Raw genomic sequence first — 12,766 nt, forward strand, 5'->3', positions numbered from 1 at the left:
AGACAGACATAGAAGCATGCCACATAGAGCATGCTTCAGTAATCCAGATGTACCACTGTAGACAGATCTGGCTTCTCAAGGAACGGGCACAGTTAGCACACAAGTTTTAATTGTGCAAAGGCCCTTGTTGTATCCCAGCCTACACCTGAGCTGTCAGGTGAGCCTGAGTTTGGGCCTGTTCAACCTGCGATTGTGCCTGCACCTGATCTGTCAGATGAATCTGGGTTGGGGCCTAGGATTCCCATGCCTAGGATTCCCCTAGGTGGGGGCCTAGGATTCTCTGGCTTGTTTGATCAGCCAGGAAGTGTAAGGATTCAGAATATATGTAGTAGCTCTCACCTCTCCCAGGATCCTGTCCACATCCTAAGGCTGCACAAATCATGGTTTCTGCTAACCAAGCTGACCCTCCACATTTGCAGGTTTGAATTTGATTGATTTAATTGTTCATGGATCAGATTAAAATGTCCTCTCTGGGAATTGCTAGGACCTCCAGCGCAACTGCCAGACATTGGCCATAGAGTCACACTGAAGGACTTAAGAGATTCTTATAGAGGTATTCTTTTAGGTGAAAAAATAGCGATGTTAATTGGTGTTTTTTCACTTTCACAGAGATCCTGTGGAGTGCTATCTGTATCTTCTTGCCATTCTCATGCAGACACTGGTGTCTGCCTCACTTTGGACTATAGACCCGTGTTTTCTCATTCTGATTCTTCCTTGCCTACTTTTGAATTCTAGCATGTTTTGCACCAAATCCACTGCAGGCTTAGCGTAGTTTAATTTCTAGTTCCTGGACCCCATTACACAAATAGCATAAGTTTAGTAGGAAAAATAAAAAAAATCCCTGTTATTTAAGACCAGACAGATATTTTAGCCTGTAATATTAAATCTACTTACTTGAAAATAAGCCTAGGGCTAAACTGATGGTAAGCACTATGCTGCTGTACATGATGAAACATTTCAGACAATATAAACTTATGTGTCAATAAATGAGTGGAACTGCAAAAATTCTTCCACTAAATATATTGGGGAAATTTAACAACATTTCAAAGTGCAGCAACACTGCTGATGTTTCTACAACCACAGAAGATACTAAGCATGAAAATAAGAGGTTACTTAAAGGCTTCAAATTATCCCATATGCTTGGCCAGGGAACAAAACAATGTGAGACGTAATAAAGTACAAGCACAAAAAAAAAGGGAATATAAAATCATCCTGAAACATATTCATCGAATTGTGGCATATGGATACATCCAAATTTAATTTGCGATAAACACACAGCATGAAGGAATGTGAAAGGACAATATCTCTTACAAGAATTCACAGAAGAAAAAGATACTGCAGGGAAGACACACACCTTTTAAACACACATTTCTTTGCATTAACACTAGTTCTGTACCATTCATCGAGACAAATACTATTGGTATAATGTTTCAAGTTTTCAAAGTGCTTCATGTGCATAATGTAGCCATAATTATCACAAGATCCAGGTATAGTAAATCCATATTTTAACGTCCTCTGTGGCAGACAGTTGCACTAAGGGTATGTGTACACAAGAAACAACATTCACACTTGGACCTGTCAGATTTGCATTTAAGAATGACATCTTTGAATTTGTTAGTTATCTAGATTAAGTCCAGCTCAACTCATTGGTGCTTACTCTTGAACAGATATTGATAGCTTTTTGCTTAATCATTATTTAGTCACAAAACAGAATCAGGGCAAGGAAAACAATATTATCTCTAATTTAATAGAATCATAGAATCATAGAATAGTAGAGTTGGAAGAGACCTCATGGGCCATCCAGTCCAACCCCCTGCCAAGAAGCAGGAAATTATAATGAAGTATAATTAGGTTAAGGAAGTGCCAAAATTTAAAACAGTTTAAAATATTTTATATTTACTTACCAGATCTAAGGTAAGTTTTATTAAGAGACTTTCTTATTGTAAACATTTCTCTACATTCAGAAACACCAACAATATGCAAAAGAAACCAACAGAAAAGGTAAACAATGTAATTTTAGTAGATTGAGAATATATGCACAAATTTTAGCAGGAACCTTCACAGAGTCATAAACTGATAAACATTTCTCATAACTTATGGATGAAATAAAATCAATAAATTATTCAAAACCTGTAACTATGATGCATGTGGAAATGGTTCCATTCACTATGTTTACTATTTAGTGAGCACAAATATAAGCAATTTTATCTTTCTAGCTAGAGATTAAAAATTATGTCCCAGTATTACTATGGCAACTTTTGAACAGTCTTCAAAACTAATTCTTGGGGGACTTTACCTTCCTGTTCTTGAACCAGTAAATTAACACTAACTACTGCTCAGTGCTTGTTTGAAATCCCCTTGATGGAGTGTTATCTTGTTGTGGTGAGGGGGTTTGCGTGTTCCAATGAACCTGGGTGTATAACCACCAGAGTCGTGCACTCCCAGGAAGGCCCACAGGGGAGGTTCCAGACTGAGCACAATTCAAAGACCTCAATGGCGGATCAGGTGGAAGTGCCAACATGGAACATGTTACAACAACTGTGAAGGTGGAAGAAATCTGCAACAGATTGAGAAGCCACTGTTGTCATGTTAACCACGCCACTGGTTAGGATCCTCACTCTGTGAAGATCGGCTGTGCACTGTCCTCTACACATTAAAAAAAAACTCCCGCACAGGCCTCTTTCAAGACCTTAGTTGTAAAGAAGTTTCTGCCATGTGCAAGTCTTAGCACGCTCAAATGCAGCCATATACTAACTTAGTCTAATATCCACAGAAGCAAGGAGTTATGAGTAAAACCCAAACCTAATAAAAGGCCATATGTCAGTGCAGGAGATGTCATCAATAGGTTTCAGTCTGCAAAAATCTTATCAAAATTGCTTTATTCAACTTAAATAATAATAACAATAACAATAATGACATTCAGAATGTTCAATAATGTTCATTAACACTATTGAATGACAAATCCGATGTTCTAAAGATTCTATAGAGTGTTCTAAACACTCTATAGAAACCTGGAATGTAAGATCTATGAGCCAGGGCAAACTGGCTGTGGTTATTGGTGAGATGTCAAGATTAAAGATAGACATTCTGGGAGTCAGTGAACTGAAATGGACTGGAATGGGCCACTTCACAAAAGATGACCACCAGATCTACTACTGCGTACAAGAGGAACACCAAAGAAATGGAGGAGCCTTCATAGTTAATAATAAAGTTGCGAAAGCAGTGATTGGATACAACCCAAAAAATGACAGAATAATCTCAATTCGAGTTCAAGGCAAGCCGTTTAACATCAGAGTGATCCAAATATACACCCCAACCACAGCTGCTGAAGAAGCAGAATTAGATAAGTTCTATGAGGATCTGCAGCACTTACTGGATAATACACCAAAAAGAGACATTATTCTCATTAACAGGAGATTGGAATGCTATGGTGGGCAGTCAAATGATAACCAGGAACACAGGCAAGCATGGTCTGGGACAACCAAATGAAGCAGGATGTAGGCTGATAGAATTTTGCCAGGAAAACTCACAAACACTCTTTCCAACAACCTAAAAGACAGCTTTATACATGGACTTCACCAGATGGTCAACACCGATATCAGATTGACTACATCCTTTGCAGCCAAAGATGGTGGACATCCATCCAGTCAGTGAAAACAAGACCTGGAGCTGACTGTAGTTGGGATCATGAATTTCTTATTGCAAAATTTAGAATCAGACTAAAGAGGAAGGGATCAGCCTTGGAAACTGTATCCAGAAAGTTATGCTGTTGACCAGCCTTTTAGCCATCAACACACTCTGATTACAGTTTCCAAGCCTAAATATAGCCTTATAGTATCCAACTGAACTCTTAAATTATGTTTGACATTTAATTGTTTACAGAAATAAACTAAGAAAGACTGTAAGAAATCTCTTCTTAGTGAAATAATAACGGGCTATAATACCTGAACTATCAGAATCATAGAGGCACGTAATCTTTTCTTGTTAGATACAGCCTGTTGTCCTATCACAATCACATTCTTTAAGCATATGGAAACATACAGTTATTAGAACCTGTATTTGTAGAAAAGCATAGTGTTCAGAGTTTCTTTTGACTCTTTTATATAAGAAACCATAAGATTGCCTTAGGTCATATAAAAACTTTTTCCAAGTGTCAATGATGGTTAGGCCAACTACGTACTCCTTACTGCATATTGATAGGAAGTTTCATGACTGTTGAAGTGTGTGAATTTCTATGAAAAGTCTTTGATTTTATATTTATAATTTCTTCAATATTCCTGAGAGAAAGTACTTTCTTCATTCCAAATTTCCGACTTATTTTTATTTACAATATTTATATACTACCATATATACTAATCAAGGTTCTCTAAGCAGCTTAAATTCAACATTTTAAGCAATAACAAATGTATTAAATATAACAATGAAGTCAAAACAGAATAAAATCAAATACAGAATAAAACCAAAATAGAACACAGCAGGAGATAATATCACTGATTAAAAAACAACAACAATGTCAGTTCAAAGAAATTTAAAAGCTTTATAAGATTTTGACAATCTTTAAGCCTGAAATAAACAGGTCATCGTCTGGTGCTGAAAAGATCATACTACAGGACTGTAATTCAGAGTCTGCATCTTCTATAAGGCTAAAAGCAACAAGTTTCTGTCTTACACTCTTCTCTAAAAAACGTAAAACCTGTTTCTTTAGTTAATGTCACACTGAAGTCATGGTCTTGCGAGAAAAAGTGAAGAATAAACATCTAAATATGAAAACATATTTACAGTTTTAAATGTTGATAAATTAATGGAGCAAGGCATAAAATGAAGTACTTTGTGTTCATCTTAAAATTTATTAACTATTAAATGCATTAGATTTTAAAATAGACCTTAACACATACAAAGTCCATGAATTGTTAAGATTTTAGTTGAAGGGATTATTTTATGATGAGTGGGGGAATTTGATGTTGTAGGTAACTTGCTAAGTTAAAGTTATTGGTTCAATTAAAAATACATTCTAGGAGAAAAAGGGACATGTCAATTAATTGAATTGATTCAACAATATGTTGATTTCTCCTTTTAATTGGCTCTTTTTGTGTTCTTATGTTGCTTTCTTCAACCAGACATTTTGCAGAAATGTGTCTATATCCACCAACAGTAAGAAACATTGATAGTCTAGGAAAGGCATTATCAGTTGATGCTTCAACATGACTGAACAGGAATGGAGACTATGAAATATCACAGACTGTAAAATTTCTTCCGGGATGAAGCATTTGTTAAACATCCATTTAGAAATCATCTCCGCCAACTTGAGAATAGCAGGCTTTGCTGAAAGTGGGCAGGGGTGGGTTTATCATTATCTTTTATATAAAAATGTTACTTATTCAGGGGAAAATACTCAATTTTTTCAGAGCTGAACTACTTGTTTTCTTGGGTTTTGATATACAATACAAACACAAAGAAATATGATATACCACAGTTTGAAAACACAACTGTTGATTCTTCTACAGAAAAAAAGTATCAGCTGTAAATAATACGGCTTTCTAAGATGATAGAGTTGATCTCTGGAACAATATATTTCAGGGCTTGGGGAATAAGGGGAAGAAAGTGCAGTTCTGCCCCACCCTCCCATCATGCCCCATGTTGATTATCTCTCTTATTTAATCCATCCTGATGCGCCTTCGGAGGGGGTGAATCCAGTAGATATAGGGGGTCTCGGTATATAACATGCTGCCCTATCTCTGCCATTCTTTTCAATCCTCTCCTTTTCTTCTCTCTTGCAACCAGGATTTACTAGTCTGCTCCATGGGTATTTTTTTTAACCCTATGCCATTTGTGACTTTACTCCCCTTTTTTTCCGACTCTTAATGAAAAAATCTGTCTCCCCACTCCTCTTCTTCTAAGCTGTCCTCTTTAGTCACTCTCTATGCTGTAGGTCTCTCTCATAAGGCACTTTTTATATGTCTGCTGAAAAGCAAGCTCCCTCAATTTGATGGGACTCACATCCAAACACATACGTAGAGAATTGCAACTTAAGGAGGACTTTCTTTTCATGGTTTTCTTAGTAGAATTGTTATAAACTTACTACATGCAATGTGAAAAGAGTGATTTTGTCTTCTAAGAACATTATCACACAAGACTGATAAAATGCAATTATAGCAGGATAAAAGCAGCTTAGGATAGAGAATACCACACATGCCATATTTCTCCAATAGTCACATATTTACATTGAAGAGAAAACCCCAACAATGAATCCAACATTACTGTTCTTCACTCACTGTTCCTTATGCAATAATGTTCTTCCGCTGTGGTTCCAATATTGCAAAGCCAAGGAATGTCTTGTGAGAATTGTGAAACTACAAATGTGCAACTGAAACAAAATAGGGGGAAATAGAAAAACAAGAAAAAACACAGTGCAGAAGGACTGTGGAGGCAAACATAGGTAAGAAATGAGCTGTATGAAAGAATAATCGCGGGAATTCGCATCAGCAAAGTGCCAGCATTATGAAATATATCCAGGTGTGAAAGTCATTATTCATATTAAAATTATGTTCCCTTCTAATCTACATTGTTTATATCATAAATCTTGTACAAATGATCTCTAAGAAATGCATGTCATGTAAAGAATACAATTCCATATTAGGTAGTGGAAAACCAGCATAGTATAATGGTTTGACCATTGGACGATGATAATGGAGACCACGGCTTGAATCCCCACTCAGCCATGGAAACCCACTGAGGGACCTCAGGGGAAGGAAACAGCAAACCCTTTCTGAACAAATCTTTCCAAGATAAAAATTGTTATAGATGCACCAGGAGGTCACAATAAGTCAGAACATACGCAACGGCAACTAAGTAATTAAGTTTGTCACTGTTTTACAACATATGCAATACAAACAATTAAAAATACTGTAAAATATGCATACTAGTAGTATTTCCTCTGTTAATTAGGCACCACTAATGATTTCTCTAGATACCACAGGTGTCATATTGTACCTAACAACTTTTATTTATGAGAACTTAAACAACCTCAGCTTCACCAGCAATGAAGTATAAATCAGTATCTCTAAGTGGTGGGCTAAATTAGTTTTAAGTAAAAAGTTTTTCTTACCAACTCTTGAATTACTCCTTTGTACCTGGCAAGTCTGATTGAAACAAGATTGACTTAAGGAATTTTCTTATTCAAACTATCAATATCTATCCCAGTACAAATATGTGCTGTTGTTAAATTAACTGGCAAGAGGCTCTTCTGCCACTTAACTTAAATACTTTTATAAAATGTTAGTCATATTGTTTAGGACATTAAAAACTTAAATCCATTGCGATAACTTTCTCCAAAGAATCCTGTGGTTGAAAGAACCTCAGTCCTTCATAAGAACATTTATTTCCAGGATTCATTGAAGAAAGTCATGACAAATCTCTATAGACACAAATTGGTTGAGTAATGATAATTAAATCCCCATTTAAAGTTATTAAGCATTTATTTATTATTTATACAGACAGAATTTTACTATGGTAAGTGTGCCTTGTATATGCTTTCAGATATGAAAAGCTTTATGGAGCATTTTAATCAAAGTAAAGCATGCATATTACACATAACCCAGTTCAAAGCAGATATTGTGGGTTATTCTATTTTGATAATCTGGATTATATGGCTGTGTGGAAGGACACTTGATAGTGGAAGAGTCAGTTATCCAAATGAACTAAACTACTATTTAAGAATTTGTAGCGCATGGAAATAAACTCAGCTGGAAAGTTGGTATTTTGCTACCAGATTTAAACACAATCTAGAGTAACCTTGCAAGTAGACTCGCAGAAGTTAATAAGCCACAAAGTTTTTTACTAAATTATTTATTCATATATAATTTGGGATAGTCAAACATTACGAAAATTCAAATGATTATTTGAGGAATCTGAAGGGGCCCCACTACAAAGTAGAGATTGTGGGAAGATGAGAAGTATCACAGGCAAGGTCCACCATTTCAAAAAGTCCCTTTAGACTGCTAGCACCCATACATCGCTACTCCATACATTCATGATATTGCGCACATCCATAAAAATTTGCCCACAGTAATCTAGGATTGCTACCAGCCAAATATGTCTTCAACAAGGAACTGCAGTCAATCATGGTTCTGCAGTTAGTAGAACTATACACTTGAGGTAGTCTCATTCTCATTCTGCATTCTACATTCTAAGTTGTCCAACTTTATTTTAAAAATGTTTATAGCCACTCTAACCTCTCTAACGTTACCAATAACAAATGTATTATTTAACAACTGTCCCAGTCCAACTCATAGGTGGCATTTTGCCCAGATCGTTCACACTCAAGTTCCTCATCCTGCTGACGATTACTGAAGAACAAAAATTCAAAAGGTAACACAGAAGGAGGGAAATTTGGAGGGGGGCGGGATCTTGACTGAGGGTCAACTGCACCTCTCAACTCCTGCTGTGATCAGCTTTATTAATTTTCAAGAGTAATGCTCATCAGTAACCTTGTCAACGGTCATGAAGTCTTCTTCAATACTTTGATGTATCTACCATATATATCTGGCCTGCGTTATGACACAGTCAAAGCACACTTTGACTGTCATCATGTTCTGCAGGTTATTTCATATCAGACTGACTCAAATCCTTGTATGGATCATTGCCATACATTATATATGCATTTGACTTACTGTAGTTTCCAACAGCATTGGAAGTCATAATGTTTCATAAGATCCAACATCAGTTTATTTCCATTCACACATTCAGTCCTAAAATTTGCATTCCTTTGCATTCCTTCTGCTCCCAAGCTAATGTTAAATGAAAAAATGAAAGCACTGGGAATGGTCATGGCTATTGTGACATATATAAATATTCCTATGCTGGGCCAACAGAACCTCTTAAATTGCAATGCCAGGCACTAAGGACAGTTTTTTTCCATGTCAGGAGTGAATTGAGAAACTGCAAGTCACTTCTTGCGTGAGAGAATTGGCCATCTGCAAGGACGTTTCCCAGAGGATGCCCGGATGTTTGATGTTTTGCCATCCTTGTGGGAGGCTTCTCTCATGTCCCCGCTTGTGAGGTTCACAGTAGTATAATGGCAGACCATTCTTGGCCTAATCCAGCCTTCTAATATTTGACATATCAAATGCAGTAATATTGCTCTGTGTAGCCTTTATTAAAAAACAAAAAAGTTCAGTGATAAATACTATGAAGATCTTGAACAGTGAATACCCTAAACATTCCATTGACCTTAGTTGGTTTTCTCTCCCTCACAGAGATTGAACACAAATAAATAAAACAGACCAGCAGAAAACTTCCAACTACACACAGAGAGATGATAGATTCACTGAAACATATAAAAGTACACTGCACATATATCTTTCCCACATACTGATGTCAGTATCTCTTCCATATAGTCTTCTTAAGCACCTTTCTTTATGAGATGTTGGTGGTATTTTGATGCCAATATTTCAGCGTCTCCTCTTTCTTTTAACAGCTTTTAACAGCTCAATTGTGTGACATTTTACTCAGATGTAAATCCTAATGAGATCAAACAGACTTTCTACTGGGTAAGTATATATAAGGGTACCTAAGAAACCATTCCACAACATCTCCACCAAAGCTGATTTGCTCAACACATAGTCAAGTACAGCAGTACCTTCCATGTGGCTAACTGCCTAAATGCCACTGTGTATCTGCAGCATCTTTTCATCCTCTGTTTCGAGGCATTTAACAAAACTCCAACTGTTACCCGGGGACATAGAGACTGCAACAGATTTTCTTGTTAGCGTCTCATTATTCAATAGGCGATCTCCATAGAAGTTCTATAGTCTGCTTTTGCCTTCGAATACAATTAAATGGTATCTTACCACACCCTCTTTTAAAATGCTTCATTTGTATTCTGCCATGTCTTCTCACCGATGATCATGACTAAAACAATACTCACTCACTTTAATTTAGAAAACACAACTTCCATTCTGTGCCTAAAGCCTTCCTAAGGATGAGTTAACTTTTCTCCCCTTTCTTTGGCTAGTTCATCCATAGCAATTATAGTACAGGTTGAGGATCCCTTATCTGAAATACTTAGGACAAGAAGCATTAAGAACTTGGGATTTTTTTTTTTTTGGGGGGGGGGGGGGAGAATGTGGAATGGATATATATATATATATATATATATATATATATATATTTCGTGTCAGGAGCAACTTGAGAAACTGCTAGTTGCTTCTGGTGTGAGAGAATTGGCTGTATGTAAGAATGTTGCCCAGGGGATGCCCAGATGTTCATGTGGGAGGCTTCTCTCATGTCCCCACATGGGAAGCTGGAGCTGACAGGCGAGAGCTCACCCTGCTCCCCAGATTCGAACTGCTGACCTTTCAGTCAGCAGTCCTGCCGGCACAAGGGTTTAACCCATTGCACCACCGGGCCTCCTCATATATATAATGATATATATATATATATATATATATATATATATATATATATATATATCTCGGTCATTAACCTGCAATAAATACTGTCATATATTGCTCTTTTTAAATTGCTTAGATTTTAGCTTGTTCTTGTAAGCCACTCCGAGCCCTGGGTGAGTGTTTTTAAGATTTTTTTAAAGATGTTTTTAAATTGTTAGATTTTAGCCTGTTCTTGTAAGCCGCCCCGAGCCCTAGGGGAGTGGCGGCATATAAGTTTGAATAATAAAATAATAAAATGAAAAATATATGCATATCGTAGGATATCTGGAGATGGGACCCATGTCCAAACACAAAATCCATTTATGTGTCATATACACTTTATTCACACAACTAGGAGATAATTTTAAACATATAATGTTCATGAAATAAAGTTTGTGTAGATGGGACCATCAGAAAGCAAAGGTATCACTATCTCAGCCACCCATATGGACAATTTTGGAGTAATCTGGATTTTGAAATTCCAGATAAGGGGTGCTCAGCCTGTGCCTGTGAGCTGCCTGCCCTGCAGCACTTCCAAGACTCGTGGGGCCTTCCTTCATCCATCAAAAAGTGGAAACTCTTTAACAGCACGTTTAGCACTTGGGATGCTGTGGGGACCCAGCAGGTGTCCCATTCCTTGGGAAGAGAGAAGCCCTGCCAAGGAAAAGAGTTTGGCTTCTTCGGTTCAACCGAGTTCCCCTGAGTCCAGTTTCCAAGCAAGTTCATACTTGCCTGGGATGCAGTCCTACGGGACCTCCTGGGGTCCACTTGAGGAGACGAATAGGGGGCTGAACCCAAGTCAGAGACTGCTAGAGTTGGAAGAGACCCCAAGGGCCATGGAGTCCATCCCCCAGGATTGAAGGAAGGTGCACTCAACGCACAAAGTCCTCCTTTCCCAGAGAAGGGCCGAAACACGGGGCACCCACGGAGTGCCCCCCCCCCCCCCCCCACACACACACACCCTGTGTTTTTGAGGAAGGGGGCCGGCGTGGGAGTGCCCCCCTCCTTGTCCTCCTCCTCCTCCGGGGTGGGACTTACCAGTTGCATGCCACAGAGGAAGATGAGGCTGCACCTGCCGCTGCAAAAGCCCATGGTTCCCGCCGAGCCCTCGCCGCGGCCCCGCAGTCCCACGCGCCGCCGCCGCCGCCGCCGGGCCCTTATCCAATCAGAGGCCGGCAGCCGCGGAGCCAGACCCAGCAGCACTGGGGAGGGGGCGCCGAACCTCCCCGCCGCCGCCTCCGCCGCCTCTTTCCGCCAAGTCCCGGCCAGCGACGGACATCAGGCTCCTCAAGCGCCGCCGCCGCCGCCGCTCCCTTTGCGCCCAGAGGCTGCCTCTTCGCCTTCGTCCTCTTCCTCCTCCTCTTCTTTATCCGCCACCAGCCTCAGCAGCAGCAGCCCCACACACCGCCCCTCGGCGGCTTTTCCAAGTTTGGCCCCCGCCGTGAGCCATCCAGGGAGAAAGAAAGGCAGAGAGAGAGAAGGGAAGAGGAGGCGCTGGCAGGCAAGGGAGCTCAGCTCGTGCTGCTGCTGCTGCTACTGCTGCTGCCAGGATGGGCTGGCTCTCCTCCGCTGGTGGCGAGGCTCCCCTCAGACAAGAGGAGCGGCCTCTCCTCCGAGCCGGGTCAGACTAGGCTCTCGCCTCTCCCCGGACCCCTCCCTCCCCCTCCTCCTCCCCGTTGTGCCCGAGCCTCCTCCTCGGCGCCTCCATTCAGCGGCAGAGCCGGTATTCCCAATGCAGCACGGCAACAGAAGGAGGAGGAGGAGGAGGAGGAGGAGGAAGGGAGCTGGCTGCTGCTGCTGTTGCTGCTGCTGCTCAGAAGCTTGACAGGCGCTGTCTCTCAATGTGCCGCCGCCGCCACCGCCGCCCCTCAAGAGCACAGCGGGGCTACAGGGGGTTCAAGGGGAGCTTTTAGAGAGAGGAGGGGCCGAGAAGGGGAGAAGCACCCCCTCCTTTCCTCCTCCTCAGCGTCCCCTCACGACTTTGCTTGAGCGCTCGACTTCGGGGTTCTCTCCCTGCTCAGGAGGAGGAGGACGCAAGGGTCCTCCATGCCCTCCCGCTTCTCCCCTTTTCAAGCCACAGCACAAGCGCCTTCCTCTCTCTCTCTCTCTCTCTCTCTCTCTCACCCCCCTCCACTTCTCTCTGGCGTCGCTGAGGAAACCACCAACTAGCGCCGGGAGAACAGGGGCCACCTCACTGAGGCGGGCGCGGGGCGGGAGGGGGGGAATTGAGGCCTCGTTCGAGGGACTCAAGAAGAGGGCAGCGCGCCCGCCTCGCCTCCCGGAGCACCCGAGGACACGGCTGTGCCGCCGCCCGCTCTCCCTCAACCCCCCCCCCC

At 40.7% G+C, this 12,766-nt stretch overlaps 1 protein-coding gene across 7 annotated transcripts in view; it reads right to left on the reverse strand.

The window, feature by feature from the left end:
• nkain2 (sodium/potassium transporting ATPase interacting 2) overlaps positions 1-12,766 on the reverse strand; it is a 710,044-nt gene extending 697,278 nt beyond the window's left edge. For 3 of the 7 annotated variants that reach the window (XR_010005670.1, XM_062979132.1, XM_062979158.1), the window contains exon 1: positions 11,469-12,762. Coding sequence is in view for 6 of the 7 variants with exons in the window: in XM_062979132.1 (XP_062835202.1) it covers positions 11,469-11,522 (54 nt within the window). In the remaining variant the exon portion in view is untranslated. Of the gene's footprint in view, positions 1-11,468 lie in introns of all 7 variants that reach the window. The other 4 variants (XM_062979162.1, XM_062979126.1, XM_062979138.1 and 1 more) reach the window with 4 other exon arrangements.

The sequence above is a fragment of the Anolis carolinensis genome, chromosome 1 (assembly GCF_035594765.1).
Source record: "Anolis carolinensis isolate JA03-04 chromosome 1, rAnoCar3.1.pri, whole genome shotgun sequence".
NCBI classification, from domain to species: Eukaryota; Metazoa; Chordata; class Lepidosauria; order Squamata; family Dactyloidae; genus Anolis; species Anolis carolinensis.